This window comes from Macrobrachium nipponense, chromosome 2 (assembly GCF_015104395.2).
Source record: "Macrobrachium nipponense isolate FS-2020 chromosome 2, ASM1510439v2, whole genome shotgun sequence".
Lineage (NCBI taxonomy): Eukaryota > Metazoa > Arthropoda > Malacostraca > Decapoda > Palaemonidae > Macrobrachium > Macrobrachium nipponense.
Window position 1 is genome coordinate 53,714,924 of NC_087201.1, and position 19,654 is coordinate 53,734,577.

Genomic DNA, 19,654 nt, shown 5'->3' on the forward strand with positions numbered 1-19,654 from the left:
TGAGTAATGTTTGACACTAAACTGACATAAAATTCTTACGTAATTGAAGACGGATCTTAAACAATGAGAGAAAGTGTTTTAAAATTTGGGCAGTACTTGTGGAAATCGTGAGGAACAATACAGTAAAGACTGAAATATTTTGACGAGAGAGAGAGAGAGAGAGCGCAAGCATAGGTCTATCTATAGAGATACATAATTCATTGCATTTACTTTGAGAGATTGAGTGATAAGATTTTTTCAAATGTGTTTTAAAAGTGGGGAGAGAGAGAGAGAGAGAGAGAGAGAGAGAGAGAGAGAGAGAGAGAGAGAGAGAGAGAGAGAGAGAGAGAGAGAGAGAAATCTGCTTACATGGGAGCATAGGCCTATTTATAGCTACTTAATTCATTATATTTTCTTTGGGAGATTGAGTGGAGATATATATTTTTAAAGTATGTTTTAGAAGTGGAGAGAGAGAGAGAGAGAGAGAGAGAGAGAGAGAGAGAGAGAGAGAGAGAGAGAGAGAGAGAGAGAGAGAGAGAGAGAGAATTATAGTATTGGTGACAGACTTGTGATAGGGAAAAGCAGAAGAAAGAACCAGGGCAATATGCTGCCAGAATAGTGCTGCACTATGCTAGATAAAATCTGAAGGACCATAGTATTCAAGCTAATTCTTTAAGAAATTCATACCCTTATATTGATTTAATTCGACAGTTGCTGTAACATTCAAAGATTGTAAAAAGACGTGGAAAATTTCAACCAGAGGCTACGGTCATTCTTGCTCTCTTGATATAGTCTGTAGGCCTACTTTTGAAAATCGGTTTTCATCCACAAATCACGCATGAAAAAAGTGTTTTCAGTGAAAATATTTAGTACCACAAATAACTCAATAAGTATTGCACAGACAATTAAAAGTTTTATATCGTGCAAAAAATGGTGATGTGTTGAGAGATTTTTCAGCCTCGTGGCGAAGTGATGTGGTCGTGTAGGCTAACTACGAACTGCTTTGTAATGGGAGCTTAGCCAGAAAATCTTTGAGCTGTCATGCTACTTTAACCTTGATAAAGATTTATTTTTAAAGACAGTAGCTTTGTAAATAACAACTAGCATTCGATCCATGTCAACGTCAATGAAATCAAAGTGGAAATCCGTTACGTAAGCCAGTATCCAGTTACTTGCGCCTTCCCGCTCGAAGTTCTAGGGCTCCTCCTCACATCATAGAAAACACTCTTACGGATGCAACTAGATTTGTTCAACCTACCTTAGCCGTCACAACATTGACTACCATTGATGTCAGCCAACTTTAATCGCGTTGGAATACAAACACGAGTTTGTAGAAACTACAATAATTGCATTCACCACTTACGATGATGCAATAATATCCCCGTTCATGAAGGAAAACGAGTAAATATTGTCGTTGTGATACATAGCACTACAACCAGAAAATCACATTTTATCTACCAGATCTCTATGAACGAATTCATCTGAGAAATTCTAATTACTTCGGATATATATCGTGTTTTTAAGTATCTGAACGGTTTTGTTTTGCAGTTTTAACTTTTATGATATAATTTTCAGTGTATTTTCATATTCTAGAGTAAATTTAGCAATATTGTCTTTTCAGTAAAAACAAATGGGAAATTCGATGAACGCAAGCTAATGAAAATTGTATCTTCACTTTTCTTGTTGAGTGCACATGATTCGTTGTGTCATGGTGTACATGATTTGTTGCACGACCGTGTATGATTCATTGCATAACCGTGTACACGAATTGTTGCACAGCCACATGCCTGGTTCTCCATTGTCAAAGGTGAATTTAAGATCTTATTCCATTGTTCGAGAGCACAGGCCTTGTTGTGAAAGAGATGACGACTCAGCCAATGGTAATTCAGCATGTCTATGCAATGCCTTTAGGCCACAGCAAAAGACTGAATGGAGTTCCCTTGGTAGCTTCAGACGGATATTTTCATGGCTTCAACGTACAAGATCAATCTCCAACTGCTTCATCCTCCACCGCAAGTCAATGGATTCATTCAATCAATTCCATACGGCCTTCATTGTGGGAACTGAAAGTTATATTTACCCAAGATTTCCACCCTTTCCCGGTAGGAAAAATTCTCATCTCATTGTTTATTTACATTTGAATTTTCCTACCAGAATATTGACCTGACACTTCTTTGAGATTCAGACCCACTCGACTGGTTAGGTATTGTGTCTAGACCAAGAAGACTTCAAGACAAAGAAAGGATGGGGAACTATTGTCCTTTTCTAACATAGCCTAGCCTAGGTAGTTCAAACTTTATTTACCATCTTAATCTAGCCTAGCCAGTTCAAACCTACCGTAACCATCTTAGCCTATCTTAACTGGTCGAGTTCATAGCCTAGTGTAGTTAGTTTGGACCTTCCTTTCCATCTTAACCTAGCTAGATCAAACCTAACTTTTCCATCCTAGCCTAGGGTGAGCTAACTAGTTTGAACCTGTCCCTACTCACTTTGCCTAGCTTAAGCAGTTGGGTTCTAGGCTTAGCTTAGCTAGTTCGAATATATCTCTCCATCCTAGCCTATCTTTATCAGACCTGCACTTCGATTTCCCAAACCTTTACATATTCCAGTAACCAGCCAAGGACTGTATTTCAATATCCTGGTGGTTGTTGTTGTCTGTGCATGAGTTAAGATCTGTCCTTAGCGCTGTGCTATGTTGCTCAGGAATGTCTCCGTGGTGGTTTCTCAGTCAAAGGGTAGTTGGGGGGGGCATGTCCTATCATCATAGGACATCACCTCTGATGACTAGCATACTGAACGTATGTCATCATAAGGGATCATCTCATAGGGCATCTCCTGTGTTGGAAAATGAAGTTCCTATGGCAGCGCAAGCGCTCAATTGACAGTAGGATATTTGAGTGTATCTGTGAAGAGCATATTATCATAGGACATCCCCTTGGGTTTTCCTATTGTCTCCTCTGTTTAGAAGAATCATGTTAGGCCTCTTCACTTCACAGTTCAATAGGAAGCTAGAGGTCTATTGTTCATGGTCCCAGCTTTGTTCATTGCAGCAGAAGACTCCCTTCTGCATATTGGGAACATTCTGGGAGAATAAACAATGGAGTGCCATACCTCCCTTTGTTGAATCTACTGAAGACCCAGAAAAGCTGCCTTTAATTCCAACACAAACTGGAGTTCTTTGTACTCTAAGTTCCATGCCTCTGAGGCCAGGAGCTCTTCGAAAAAGCACTCCAACATTCGCGGGAGGTGTCTTGAATAGAGGAACTCCCTTTTTCAGGCTCCAAAGTCTTAGGCTGCTCCTTTTAGCCCTAAGCTAAGTGGCTGATAGTTTGCGCCTTAGCACAGCCTTCTTCGCTAGTCTTGTGTGGAGAGATGCCACCACTAAGTATAAACTTTATCTCTTCATGTCTGGTCTATCCAGTTTCTCTTTCAAGCTGGAAATCTTTCTTGCGGAGCAGCGACTCGTATGTAAGGCTAGTACTTCAGAGGTTCTTCGTCAGCCATATACAAGATGAGCCATCTGCTGCTGTGATTAGTGTCATCAAAAGGATTTCTCTCCACTCATCCACTCAAAGTTCCTGCTCAGTACACAGATCTGGATTTTTTGTCTGAATATAGGAAGTTCTTTCTGTCAATACTGGCGAGGCACTACAGGGCTTACTTGTGATTAGTTGTCTGAAGGATGTGGAAATCACTTCACCCTGAGGATTCTCAAATGTGATTCAAGAGCTTTGAGCAGTCTTGTTTACCTAGGAATAATTATGATGAAGGAAGATCAAATATTATGGAAAAGTTGGATTTTTTAATGTCAGAATTTCTGGAAATGAAGAAAAGAACATCATACCAGAACAGGAAAGAGACATGGGAAAATCCTTATTATTACCCATATTAAGTGAAGGAGAAAACACACAACCCATCATAGTGATGAATGCGCAAGGTTTAGTTACGAGTAACTCAAAAAGAAAAATAGAGTACTTTGAAGAACTAACCCAAATTGAAAAGAAAATAGATATAATGAATATAAGTGAAACCTGGTATTCCCAAGAGACTGGGAATGATGATCAAATAAAAGGGTTCCAAACTTATAGATCAGATAGAAAAAATAGGAATCAAGGGGGAACCACAATATATGGGAAAGGCAAAAAACAAGGAAAAATATATGAGAAATATAGTAACTCAGAATGTGAACTAATAGTGGTAGAATTTGAATCTGAAAAATTAATGAACATAGTAATATATAGACCCCCAAATACTAAAGAGTGACATAATAATAGAAAAATTGGATGATATATGTAGAAATCACAAGGACTGGACTATACTCCTATCTGGAGACTTTAACTTTCCTTTCGTAGACTGGAAAGAACAAATAGGAGATTGCGGTTGTATTTATACATATAAAAAAGAGAGTAACATTAGTGCAGAAGATAAGAGGCAATTCGAAAAGCTATTAGATATGCTACTAGAATACAACATTCAACAAATAAATCACCTGCCAACAAGAAAAGAAAATACTTTAGACCTAGTATTTGTGAACAAGGTGATTATGTTAAAGAAATAATAGTTTATAATGCGAGTATTTCAGACCATAATATCATAGAATTAACAGTCCATTCCAAAGCAAGTGAAAACAGAGATAAGCAAGAAATGAAAAAGTGGGAAGGATATGGAAAATATAACTTCTACAGTAAAAATATAAAATGGTCAGAAATAAATGAAGAATTAAACAAAGATCGGGATAACATTTTCGTAAGTGATGACATAAGGGTAAATACAGAGGTATTATATAAAATATTAGAGAAAATAGTGGATAAATATATACCGAAGAAGAAAAGTAAACATCAGTCATGCATACCAAGAGACAGAATGATCTTATTCCAGAAAATCAGAAAGTGGAAAATAGGACTTGCAAAAGAAAAAAATGCATGGAAAGTTATAGAACTAAAAAGTAAGATAGAAAATGCAGAACAAAAGATTATACAATCAAAAGAAAATGAAAAACGGGACTTTGAAGAAAAAACCCTAGTAAATATCAAGCAAAACCCCAAACTATTATGCGGAAAAGATGAATAAAAGAAGAATAGAAATAGGCCCTCTAAGAATTGAAGGGAGATTAACGAATGAAAAAAAGGAAATATGCAACATATTGGCAGAACAATATAAGAGAGAATTCACCCTTAGAATTGATAATGAAGATAATGATATAGAAGTAAGGGACGAAAATAGTGAATATTTAGCTGACATAGATATTAATGAAGCTGATATTGTGCAGGCTATTAATGAAATTAAAAATGGAGCTGCTGCAGGGCCTGATGGTGTCCTTGCTATTTTGTTAAAGAAAGTAGTTCATTCTATCGCAAAGCCACTTGCAATATTATTAAGACAAAGTGTAGATACAGTCAAGATTTATGATGAGCACAAATTAGCATATATTACCCCTACTTTCAAAAGTGGATCAAGACTAGAGGGAAGTAATTATAGGCCTGTGAGTCTAACATCACATATTATGAAAGTGTATGAAAGGGTAATGAAGAAAAATATTATGAAACATTTAATAAAAAATAATTTGTTTAATATGGGACAACATGGTTTCGTACCAGGAAAAAGTACACAAACCCAACTGTTAGTCCACCGTGAGAACATACAAAAATATGAAAAGTGGAAATAAAACAGATGTGGTTTATCTAGACTTTGCAAAAGCTTTTGACAAGGTAGACCATAATATATTAGCGAAGAAAATTAGAAAACATAATATAGTGGATAAAGTAGGAAGATGGTTAAAAGAATTTCTACACAACAGAAAACAGATAGTTATTACAAACGATGAGAAATTGGATGAAGCCGAGGTAATATCCGGTGTGCCACAAGGTACGGTGTTAGCTGCATTACTGTTTGTTATTATGATTGCAGACATAGACAGTAATGTTAAGGACTCGGTAGTGAGTAGTTTTGCCGATGACACAAGAATAAGTAGAGAAATTACTTGTGATGAAGATAGGAACGCGCTACAAAGAGACCTTAACAAAGTACTATATGATTGGGCAGAGGTAAATAGGATTGATAAATTTGAATCAATAAATTATGGAGACAGAGAAGGAAAGCTATATGCATATAGGGGACCTAATAATGAGACAATCACAAATAAGGAAGCAGTTAAGGGGGGCCGGCCGGCTAATGCCATTTTTTAAGGACAGGGTTTTGATATTCATACCATTTAATAAGGTGACTTGGGACATCTCCAAACCGCATATGAGTTTCGCCTCTGACCTTCGGTTTTGTGACGCCAGGGCGATTTATCCCGAAAATAACCATTTTTCAAATTCTATCGCCTCCCTTGATATTTAATATTAAGACCTAGGATTACTACCTATATATAGACCTGATGTAGACCTCCAATCGAATGAGGAGTTTTTTTCTAAATGTCATTTTTTTTGCTGGATATGAATTTTTCAATATGGTAAAAAAATAAACCCTATAAATCAGGAGAAAAAAAATTATAAAAAAAAGACGAAAAAAAATTGGAAAAAAGGGCTCCATTTGATTGTTCTATAATGTCTTTCTGAGTTATATACCAAATTCCAATGTTATAGCTTTAAAACTAAGTGAGAAGATAGATTTTGAAGGTCAATAAGTATAGTTTTGAGATACGGGTGTTCAGAGTTTTCCATCGTATTTCTATAAAGACAAAGTTAATAAATAATGATTATTATGAATGTATATTTTTTTTTTGTATTAATAAACCAAAACTATTTTATTTATCATAATTTAATCATAAATGATGATCCCTTTGCTCATATATCATAGCCTGGGGCACTGCTTGAGGCAAGATGGGGCACTCCTTCCTACGCAACTCTCTCTTTCCCCTTCACTAACTCGGCTTATTACAGCGAATTTTCTTCTTCTGTATGTTAGCGAGATGTTTTCCTTGTATTTTCCTCTTTGACATGATGAAATTCTTGCCGAAACAAAGATAAACAAACGTAAATGCAAGAGAATGTCAGAGGTGAAACTCGAAGGTGTACTCTCTTTTTACAAAGACAATTTAATAAATCATGATTATTATGAATTTCATATTCCATTTTGGGTATTAAAAAAACAAAACTATGTTATTTGTCATAAATGAAGATCTCTTTGCTCAAAGATCGTAGCCTTCACTAACTAGCGTATATTATGATATTCTGTAATAATACTTGGGCGATTTTTCTTCGTCTGTATGTTAGCGAGATGTTTTCCTTGTCTTTTCCTCATTGTCATGATGAAATTCTTGCCGAAACATACATAAACATACGTAAAAGCAAGCGAATGTCAGAGGTAAAACTCGAACGTGTAGACTACTTGAGGTTTGTGATTGCACTGAATCATGACTGGACTTGGTAGCTGACTGAAGTCTCCCTTCTCCACTCGGGGAATGTCTACAGATGCCATTTCTCCCAATTTCTTTGACAAAAATTATCAAATTTTTCGATAATAGAAGAAATGTTGCATTTTCTTGTACGGATCAATGTTTTAGGCTTATTGAGTTATGTTAACTAATTACCTTGTAACTACGAAAGTAGGAATTTTGACGAAATATTTCTTATACGTATTCTCAATTGCCATATGAAGCTCCATAAATTTTTTCATGACTTTGCATTTTTTGCCCTATACCGCCATATACTATAAGGGTTCCGGCCGGCCCCCTTAAAGACCTTGGTGTGATGATGAATAGGAACATGTTATGCAATGATCAAATAGCAATTCTCTTGGCAAAATGTAAAGCGAAAATGGGAATGTTGTTACGGCACTTCAAAACAAGAAAAGCTGAACACGTGATTATGCTTTATAAAACATATGTTCGTAGTCCACTTGAATATTGCAATATGATATGGTACTCACACTATCAAAAGGATATTGCACAAATAGAGAGTGTACAAAGGTCCTTTACAGCTAGAATAGAAGAAGTTAAGGACCTTGACTACTGGGAAAGACTACAATCCTTTAAATTATATAGTCTAGAAAGGAGAAGAGAACGCTACATGATAATTCAGGCATGGAAACAGATAGAAGGAATAGCCGAAAACATCATGGAGCTAAAAATATCAGAAAGAGCAAGCAGAGGTAGATTAATAGTGCCCAAAACTATACCAGGAAAAATAAGGAAAGCACACAGGACATTAATCCACTACACACCAGCATCGATAATGCAGCGTCTATTCAATGCGTTGCCAGCTCATCTGAGGAATATAACAGGAGTGAGCGTAGATGTGTTTAAGAATAAGCTCGACAAATATCTAAGCTGCATCCCAGACCATCCAAGATTGGAAATGCAAAATATACCGGAAGATGTACTAGCAACTCTGGTAGACATTAGAGGTGCCTCACACTGAGGGACCTGGGGCTACCCGAACAAGATGTAATGTCTGTAAGGTAAGGTAAGGTGTGGGTATTCTCACTCAAGCTCCTTTGAGCCCATGAGTCAATCATCTAACAGGAACTGACTTTGGAAATAGTTTTCCAGCTAACCTTGGTTTTCTTGGAAGAGTTGGAGAGTTTCAGGGTTGGGCTTATGATGTACTCATACGGGTTGGTGTCAGTAACTTTTGAATTTGCCCCCGGAATTCGTGGCTAAGACCCAGATTCCTATGGTTCATGATTACAGCTTTACATCCTTTTCCATTTCTAATGGTGTGGAGTTTGTTATCAGTAACTTTCAAGTTTCTGCTTTGATCTGTCAAAGCACTGCATTGTGAAAGTCTCGTCACTGAGAGTTTGGTGTCGCAGACTTTGTTAACACAAGCCAGGTCAGGAAAGAGGAGTTGTAGAATACCCTTTCATTTAACTACATGAGCTGATTAGGCAAGCCTATGCCTCATTGTCGAGTTCTGTCACCAATTAGGTACATGCAGAACCATATGGCACTAGAGGAGTAGGTTCCTCCCTGGCATATTAGAAGAAATGATCTGTTCATAGGATTTTGAATGCTGGTTCCTGGCTGTGCCAAACCACTTTCACTTTCATCTACCTGAAGGATGTTGCCCATAGATCCTCGGATACTTTCCTTGGGTCCAGTGGTGGCTATTCAACAAGTGTGACTCGTCCAGTGCCCCTGGCTGGACAGTTTGTATCTTGCCCAAGATGATTGTGTGGAGTAGGGAATGAGTGTGATAACTGGTCTCTTTTCTTTCCGTTTTCTCCTCTCTTCATACCTATGGCTGGTTTGAAGAATAGATTTGTCATATGCTGGAACTGGCTTGATGCAGGTGAGCATTGCAGCCATACTGTTACAGCATTTATTATGTTCCATGCAACATACAAACCCAGTTTCTTGTGGCTAAAATGTTCTGCTGCCAGAACCGATACAGTTCTTTTTGACTTCCATGTATGCAGTGAATCTGGACATATTTAGTTGTATTTAAACCTCAGTGGATTGAGTGTCTAACATCTCAAAGGCTTAGGTCATCTTTAGGATTCTTATTTCTGAGAAGAATGACCAGGTGTGCCAAACTTCCCGTTGGTTCAGGATTCTTATACCTCCCCCCAAGGTTAAGTCTGTCCTATTGTTAAGACCGAAGGTTTGTTCTGCGTATGAACAAATTACAAATTTTTAATTAATTAGTGTTTTCATAGCTAACAAACCTGAGGTCTTAACATTGACTGCCCACCCCTCTTATGTTTCATCCTGGGTTGGAAGAAAGACTGATGCGTCATTAGATTGAAGCGCTGTCTGTGAACTCACTTTCACCTCAGCTACTGTTGGGTGCCAGATGCCAGATTCCTTGCATTTACAATCTTTGATTGTTTTTCACCAGTTTCCAGCTGGCACTACAAAATTATCCTATTGTTATTGTTGTTAGCAATGAGACATACAAAGATTAAAAATTTTTAATTTTTAATGTACTATGTACAGACTCATAAGAATTATTTATTATTTTCCCATATCCAGACTTAATTCTATATCATCCTCCCATTCCAAGACTATTCTAGCCTATGGCTTGTCTCAGGGTAGCTAGGGATGAATAAAATAAGTTCATTATAAAATCCTAGCTGATATTAAACATTATAAAATAAGTTCATTACACTGGCCATTTTTGAGCCTATGTGGGATTTTGTATAGTACAGATATACAGCATACTATTTATTGTATACTGGGGTTCTGAACCTCATTTTCTTTGTACATATCAGACTTCTCTATATGGATAACCCAATGAGGCATGCAAGAAAAGCTTGTTCCCTTCCTAAATTCTTGGTAATCTTTAATTTTGGAATTTTTATCATATCTGATTTCGTCAAATGTCTTTATTTAAAGTTTTCATTTCATAAATAGTTCAAACCATTATTTTACATTATGTCCTCTTCCCTTCCCTATTATTTATTTTAATCTGCTGTTCTACAGGTACTGTATTTTAAAACTGGCGAGATACAAAAGGTCTGAAATTTGTTAATTGGTAAAGTATGGGTTCACATACTTGAAGTGTGTAAAGAGAAATTAGTTTCCAAGATATAAATAGGAATATTTTATTTTCTTTTTTAATGAAGCTACCAATATAGTATGAAAAATTTTTCTGTCTTTTTCATAAGATGAATTTAAACCATTTTTCCAGCCTTGCAGAAAAAACCAAAGGACCTGAATGTGAAAGCTGCAGATATGTGGAGTTTTGCTGTAACTTTGTGGGAAATGGCTACACGTGAGGTACCATTTGCTGATTTAAGTCCAATGGAAGCTGGTATGAAGGTATGTAAAAAGTAATCAAGACTGTTCTGCTTTTCTCTTCAGACTATAACAATAAACTACCAACCATTAGTGGTAAATGTAATGACAGTGATCAAAGCCTAAAGACATTTTATATCTTTACTGGAGCAGTGTGTTTGAGGTGAAGTATGATGTAGTCACTGTAGAGATGATGTGCTCAGTATATGAGATGACACCATATATATTAACTTACTGTTTGGAAGGATACAGAACTAGGAAGCAAAGCTGATCACAGGGAATTGGAATTCATAGGAAGTGTACGAAAGAAAGGTGAACTAACTGCATGTGGTAACCATGGAAATATTGCACTTTTGTCACTTGAAAATATCAGTATGCTTATTCTTAATAGGCTGGAGAAATTTATTTCTAAAAGGCTTACAGATGAACAAGCTGGTTTTTGAAAAAGGGGGGAAGGGGAATTGCATAGATCAAATATTTTATTTAGACGTAATGTTTAGCAGTACATGAAATTAAAGCCTCCTTCTAATGGTTTTTGTTGATTACAAAAAGGCTTTTGACTTTGCTCATGAACTCATTTTATAGGTCTTTTATCACCATGGTATACCTGTTGAATATGAAAAGCTAATGGAAATGATCCACGACAAAGTAGACTTAAAGTTAATATTGAGGGGGGGTTCTTGTCAATTGAATTTTCTGTGAATATTGGGAAGCGACAAGGGACTCTTGTGTCATCATCTTTTGTCGTTTTTCTTCTCATGGCTTTAATAATGAAGAAAGCCAGAGATGGAAGAGAAGTTTTATGTTGGAGCAATGATAAAAACTTGACACAATATGTAGATGGTGTTGTTTCAGTCAGCAAAATACCATCAGATTTTACAAAGCTTGCTATTCAGAATGCATCATGTATCTTGAGAGATGGGACTCGAGATCAGTCACAGAAAATAGAAGTGATGAGGACAGAGTATGCACAACTGGTGAAACAACACACTATGGAGAAAGGATAAATGCTACATTAATCATGGCTGGACAGTGAAAATGCAAAAAAAAATATGGGAAATAATGGAAGTTAGCTAACTTGGATGTTAACTGTTGAGAAGGGAAGGTGTAGATGACAGAGCACAGGAAAGGTCTGAGTGGCAGAATGTCACAGGCCAATTGCTTTACACACAGATGATGAGTCATATGCAACCACTTTGTTGTGATTTTTTGTTTCTTAGAATGAAGATTTGAATCTTGATATTATAACACTGGTGAATCAATTGATCTTTATGTATCTTTTTATTTTGTGAGAGATACATTTTCAATACTGGAAGAAAGTGAAAATTTCATTTCATTAAATATTAAAGGTTGATAGATTAAAAATTATATATTGTATGATGTTGTAATTTTAAGTAGTTATATTATTATCATTGGTATTACTGTATAGTTGGAAAAGCAGAATGTTACAAGCCCAAGGACCCCAGTAGGGAAAGCAGTCTGGTACAGAAAAAGAAATTGAGAAGTAAAGAATAAACTATATAAGTAAATTAACAAAGAAATTTGATACAAGGTAAAAGAAATTTAGACTGTTAACAAACTGTTAAGGGATTAACCTGTATAGGATTAGGGGATTAGCAAGATCATTCTAGATTTTGGTAAATAGAAAAGCTTATAAACTGTGTGATATTGAACCTCACAGAACTAAAGGGCAGACTGTTGGAATATAACTGCATATTTATGATTACATGGTGGATAGTATATTCTGAGAGGATATGAATGCAAGGGTTGATCAGAATTGTGAAATGTCTAATACAGCATGGAAAGTGAGCTAGTTGATTGACAGTGTTGGAGATTAATAAGAGAATTTGGAATAAGAAATGGAAGAGAACTCAAGTTTTTATCCAACAATTTAAAATGCAAGTCAGCAGCAGAAAACTAATTGCGAATACTTAAAACATGGAAGAATAAGAGTTAAAAATTTTGAAAGGTTTTTAGGGTATAAAAGTTTCTGGGCAGTGCCGGAGATAGACGGAATTATTTTCTCAATAGTGAAATTTACAATAAAAAATGAGACTGTGTGTCACAAGCTTCCAAGCCTGGTCAGTGACTAACATCTACTTTGTATACGTACGAGTTGCCAGAGGCCACAGATTCCATGCTTTACAATCTTTGATTGTTTTTGACTGGTTTCCAGCTGGCACTAGATTATCCTATTGTTAGCTATGAAAAATACTAATGGATTAAGAAATTTGTCATATTAAAATTTGAAATTAGTTACGTGTAGTTAAAGAAACACTTGACAGTTTAAAATTTATCCCATAATTTGAACTGTGTACTAATTTTTTAGATCCTTTACTCAAATGCAGATAGTAAAATAATTTGCATTAGATATAAGCATATTTTCAAGGTAGTCCATGAATCATAAGTATAGAAAAAGTAATGAGCCAAGACATGACATTCCTGTAGATACTATAGTAGTGCCCATTATTAATTATGCTTTGCAATCTTTTTGTAGAAAATGCAATCTCTTTGTAGAAAATTCAATAATTACAAGAAAAGGTTCTGCAACTTCCATTTAAAGTTTAAAACTAAGGGTTTCAATGATGGTAAAATTAAAATCAACACGGAAGTGATGACCAGTCATTCAGGCTTCATGAGCAGAATATAGGGAAATAAGAACAATACTAGAAATTGGAACATGAGGACCTAAGCCATTGTGAAAGCCAAACTACAAACTGGGAATAGATAATGCAGTCACTAAAGTCATGACCTATCATAACTATAACTTCATGATCAGAAGCTAGGGATATTATACAACATTGGAAATTGAAACAAACATCACAAGCACTTGACCTCATGTAATAGCAAAACTAAAAACAAATGATTACTTTCAGCCAAAGTATTCAGGTATTTTATAGAGGCATTGAAAAACGAGATGATATAGTTTAAAGAAATTGTGCAGTAAGCAGCAGGCTTAGCTACCCTAGCCATATTACCAATTCAACATGAATTGTATGATGAACCCCCACCCTCTTGCTAACTTACGAAAAATAACAGAACGAATGTTAAGTAAAAAAAAAATTAATAAAATAATTATGGTCTACATCTCTATAAGCAAGAAGGGCCTGTACTGAAAAGTGCAGAATTGAGAGTAGCCTATCATTTACACTCCTTGTACTGGAAAGGATTTCTTTTTAAGTTTAATGTATAATGTATGTTCATTGCTTTTGAAGCTTTTTATAATGTTTAGAATTTATGAAGATTAACTAATTTGTCAGTGGAAATCTTAATTTGAAATTTTCTTTCTCTTTGGCTCTAATAGATTGCGCTAGAAGGGTTGCGTGTAAACGTGCCACCTGGGATTTCTTCTCACATATCAAAATTGGTGCGTATCTGTATGAATGAAGATCCTGGCAAGAGACCATCTTTTGATATGATTATCCCTATTCTTGAGAAAATGTGCACTCAGTAAGTTAGTTTAGATATTACAGCATAGACTTTGTACCTTGGATAATGAAGATTGGTATTCTGATTTCATAAGAATGAGATGCTGGTATAAATGAACTTGTGATTGGTCAATTTTTATGCAGTAATTAACATTTGGAAAGTGTTCTATAGATAAAGATTGTCAAGTACAGTGATGTGCTACTCCTCACAATTTCCTTCTGGATTGATATTGATCATGAAAGCACAAATCACATGACCATTCCAACTCACCTACTTATATATATGTGAGATAAATGTTTACACTTTTTTTTTCTTTTGGTAATAGAAGAAACAAAGAAAAAGAACCTTAACATTTTCTTATTTTGAATCGGCTTTTGAGGAACAAAGGCTGGCAAAACCGTGTTAGGGGTATCATTGGTATAGTAATAAATGATAATCACAATTTTTATTTGAAACCAGCCATCACACTTCTGACTGAGAGTCAACAAAGTTAAATAAAAGTAGTTTTGCATGAATCTGCTGGATACTTTTATAGCACAAGATTGTGAATGATACAAATCTTCACAAACTACTCTTTATATAGGGTATTTGTATTACAAGAATCACTTGTAATTTTTACAGATGCTGGTTAAGCCATAATATGTGCACCCAGAGTTAATATAAATAAAATATCAATACATTCACTTGGAGTAATGAGCATAGAAGTCAAACAGTTTTTCTTTTATGAAAGTGTAGCAAAAGTATTCTAGAATTTTTTTTAATGAACTAAGCATAGTAGTGGTCATAAATTATTTATTGTATATATATTCAATAGCATTTTCATTGTCTTGTTTTATTTTTTTTTTGTCTTTGTGTTGAAATTATCTAAGTTACATACTGCACTACTAAATTTGAAGCAAATACATACATCACTTGAAACCTCTTGCCATAATTTGTATTAGGTGTTACACCTTAAAACATTTTGAAGAAAAACATGGAAATAAGCGTTATGGAAGGGGGTAATTGTACTCGTGCAGAGCAAGTTTAACATACTACATAGAAAAATGTTACCTGTAATGTGCCAAGTAGGTTATATAGAAAAATATGCTGTTATATTTCCTAGAGCATTTGGTAGATTTAAAATATAAAACAGTAAATGTCTTCATTTAAATTTATTTCTTGAGGTAGTTAATTCTTAATCTCTTGTACCAGTCTTGTACAACAGAGAAAATTACATTGCATGTCTTTTTTTTTTCTCTCTTTTTTTTTATGAGTTGACTACAGAAAAAATAGTGTCTCTTGTGCTACTAGAGTTGTTTTACACCATGTATTATCAAGTAATATAGTAATTTTATATAAAATCACCAAACATAATAGCCATACAGTAGTACAGATCAGATTGTAAATGATCTTGTGTATATTCTGCTTGGTACCTTCTTAATCCTGTGACTAATGTTTTTACCAATTTTCTTGTATGTATCCTGATGCCTTTTCACCAATGAAGTGATTTACCAATATATTAATGACATTACAAATGAAAGTATTAGTAACCGGCATCAATGTGGACTATGAGAATTTCAAAATTTAATTTTTAATTTTTAACAAATATTTTGAGAGCATTTGTTAAAGTAAAAGAAAACGAGGCAAAGCTTTATGCCTTTCTGATAACACCATATTGATTGCCAGTTAGTAATTCTTCATTTAGATTAGCTATATGATTTTAATCATGTAGTCGCCTTATGTTATTTTTAAAATGAACATCACATGTTATCTATGCAACTTGTAACATAGTAGGACTTCCTTACCTATTATCTTAGTAGGGTATATTTAAAAATAGAGACTAACAAAAATATCTATATACATACATGTATGTATATATGTACATACATATACAGTATATATATACATACACATATATTCACAGACATGCATGCACACATTACATGCAGCAATCAAAGAACAATTGGTTTGTTGGAATGGGAAGATTTTCCTCTGTAATTTAGTTTCCTTTGTTTGTACATATGGTTTTTAAGAACTGATGACAAAAGTGATAGACATCTGATCAAGAGAGCAGTAAAGTATTGTGTGAATGACAGTTAAAAGAAAACAAAAACACTTTTAATATAAAAGTGAAATTTTGTTATTTGCACACATGTTTGATTAATATATTATCTTTGCATTTTACTTTACTTCTCTATAAATATACAAGTTAGGGAAAAAGCATGCACATATAATTTTGTATTCATCTAAATTCACTGTTTATTAGATATATTGCAGACTGATGAAAAAAGATATAATAAATGCTTGCAAGTCAAAATATAAACTACTGCAAATATGAGGTTACTCGAGTTAAGACTTCCAGATAGGTGTTAATTAGTATAGAAGAAAATGGAAGGGTATATATTTACTCAGGATCAAATATTACAGATCATTGCAAAATGAAGGGTAGAAGTGAAGTAGTTCAAGGCTAAAATTTAATGGGATTCCTCACAATTGAATGTGTGGGAAAAATAAACTGGAAAGGGTAGATGGTTAGGAAATTCTAAATGCATTCGGAAGAAGTATCAAAGGGGGAATTGATGATGTAAGAAAGTGTTAGAAATAAGAGGAAGGTTTTAGTAAGTGTGAGAAATAAGAGGCATTTTTTAATATTAGGGTGATGTGAAAATTCCAGCTATACTGATGAGGTAAAAAAAAAGAAAGAAAGAAAAAGGGGGCCTGATGGACTGTTTCTTAAGCTGATACATAGCTGTTAAGATGTCATGGTTTCTTATACAAGGAGTTCCATTCTGTAGTTTTAAGTGGCGGCAACAGCAGTCAGTTTTTTCTGAGGTCATCCACTCCTAGGAGGAAATACCTTTAAAAAAATATAATTGTAAATACATATATAGGTATTATAAAATTTTATTTCATAGCCTCCTGAATCCCATCCCTTGGTGTACTAATTCTGCCAATTGAGACAAAATTTTAAGATTCTTTCTCTCCCTTAAAATAGAATTAGCTAAAGTGTGCACTTGTATCCCCACATATATTGCTGTCAGCACGTTGTACTTTACATGTAAACACATACAGAATTGCATGAGAAAATAATTAGTACAATCCTCCTATTTAGATTTAATTGATAATTTTGTTTTAGGTATGCTTGCATAACCCTTCCCAGGTGTAGAGGAATATACAGTGACTTAGAATGCACGTTAAGGCACATCCCTTAACATGAGGTCAGAGATTCACAATGTCAGAATACATCTATAAATTACACAGAAGAAACATTTATAAACATATCAGAATTCATGTAAATTGAAAACTCTTTGGAAACCTGTAAAACAAGTTTAGGAAAAACAATGAAATTACTCTGGTAATGATTGGTGTATATGAAACTGCTGGTATAAAGTGTCAAGTTATGAATCCTCAGAGGCAAAATGAAAATTATTTTGGTTCTGGATATATGTTATTTGAATGTATGTTAGAGGTTAAAATTTAGTTTGTAACATATTGTTCCTTTAATGAAGCTGATAATTTTATTTTGGTTTCAGGCAAAGAAAACAAACATGATGCTAATTTTGTGCTTACTGCTTATCAGATGATTTATTATAATTTTACACAAATGACAAGGTTTTCCAGTGATATGAAACTGAGGATGGTCTTAGCACATTAGTTTGATTTTTTTTATTTTTGTCAGTGGTCTAGTTTATATAGTCACAAATATTTAAGTAAAAGATACAGACTTTCTGCACACATTATTTGAATTACATTCCTTTAGAACTTATATTGGACAAGCAACACTCTGTAATTGGTCCAGTATCAAAGTATGAAATTTTACCATGAATCTGGTGTACCTCGCTATTTTTTCTGTAGTATTTAAAGGTAATGATGAGGATTGGTTAAGCTTAAAGGTTGTGTTTCATCTAGTACAGTTTCTATTCACATTTTGAATTTTTTCTCTGAATACCAGTCTTTCTTATGACCTTTTTGATTTTTATGAGCTTTTACTTATATCTTGTAACAAAGCTGAAGAGTTATGAGTAAGAATGATGCTTTTTTTAAATAGATATATAATTGTGCCTTACATGTCTCGTCTCATAGTTTAGCAATGTTTAAAGATAGTAACTGTCGAGTCAGAAATGACAGGTTCAACTACTTTTTAAAAGTGAGTATTTTATATTAGCATTAATACAGTAATGTTATTTAAGGACTCTGAACAAATAATAATGTGTAAGAATAGATTTCCTCTTTTCATGTCAAATTGAAGGATCATCATAATTATGCTTTTTATTCTATCACTATGATTGCCTTTATCTAATGAGAATTGGTGCAGTTTTTATTGATTCCAGCTTATTACAGTAACTTATGTATAGTTATAAATTTCAGGCTTACATAACTCCTCACAAAACTTATGATTATGGCAGAGACATTTGCTCATTATGACATGGTTTAGGTTTTGTGAAATTAATAAGCATTACAGATTTGTGTGACCTGATACCATGAATGTAGACTTATTGGAATTCTTGGATTGTTCATTAAAGAGAAATGTTTTTCCATCAGTCCATTGTCTAACAGGATCTTATTGTTTCCATTTTGTAGTGGAGACAATTTTGAGTTTGTATTTTGCAGTATGTAGCACTTAGGGAATCTCTTGTGTGATTTTTATGAAGTGTTCTTAGTCAGTGCCTTTTGGAAAAATAATTTAATGTCATTGGTTTTGAAATATTTATTCTTAATCTCTCTAAATGATCTAATTACCAGTATTATAACTTATTTAATATCTGATACACATGGACTGTTGAGTCTACTAATAATTTAAAGTGTATAAAGTACTGCCATTTTATAATACTGTACTAGTAAATTCCTTAACCAAAAGAATTATGTATACCAGACCCATTAACATTTACAGTACATGTATGTCCTCTAAAAGGTTATATTTATTTTCCTGACATTATGCATTACCACAAGATAAAAACTTAAATTATAATGAAACCCTCATTGTGAAGTCAATAAAAATCATATTTCAACCAAACTGCTCTTAGATTGGACAGGTGCCAAGCTTTGGAATAGAAGTTTTCAAACTAAAGTCTACAGTTATTAATGGATGATGGATGATGATGGTTAAGGGAAAAAAAATTCAAGTTTCCCTTAAAGAGTAGAATTAGTCATAAAAGAAAGTGCCTGCAGGGTCTGAAGCATATTCACAGATTATCCATTTTAGCAATACGAAGTCTAGCTTATACGAATTGAAAGACATGGGAATTACGTACCTGTGGCTATTTATTTATGTGATCTTCCCACTAATTCCTCTAAGGGCATCACCTTCAAATCTTATACAAGACTTTGCTAAACTGAAAAGTCAATGGTAAACAAAATAATGAGTATTAGTTAATTGTAAAGAAAATAATGAGTATTGAGGTCATGTTAATGGAACCTGGGTATTTGAAAAATAAGCCCACATGACCTAACCCCAGAATATATATCAACAAAACTACTTGATGTATATTTCTGTCTGTGTCTAAGATGACCTTTATTGAAGACAAGGTTAAAATAATGGCAAATTTTCATGTGTATAGGTTAGCTTTTGGTTACCATATATAA

The 19,654-nt window shown here is 34.2% G+C and overlaps 1 protein-coding gene across 3 annotated transcripts in view; it reads left to right on the forward strand.

Moving 5' to 3' along the window:
* The window catches only part of LOC135220587 (integrin-linked protein kinase homolog pat-4-like), a 126,428-nt gene extending 107,446 nt beyond the window's left edge, over nucleotides 1–18,982 (forward strand). For all 3 annotated transcript variants that reach the window (XM_064257841.1, XM_064257843.1, XM_064257842.1), the window contains exons 9-10: nucleotides 10,557–10,687; nucleotides 13,968–18,982. In XM_064257841.1, the coding sequence (XP_064113911.1) occupies nucleotides 10,557–10,687; nucleotides 13,968–14,117 (281 nt within the window). In that variant the 3' untranslated portion in view covers nucleotides 14,118–18,982. The remainder of the gene's footprint in view (nucleotides 1–10,556; nucleotides 10,688–13,967) is intronic.
* The last annotated feature ends 672 nt before the right edge of the window (nucleotides 18,983–19,654 follow it).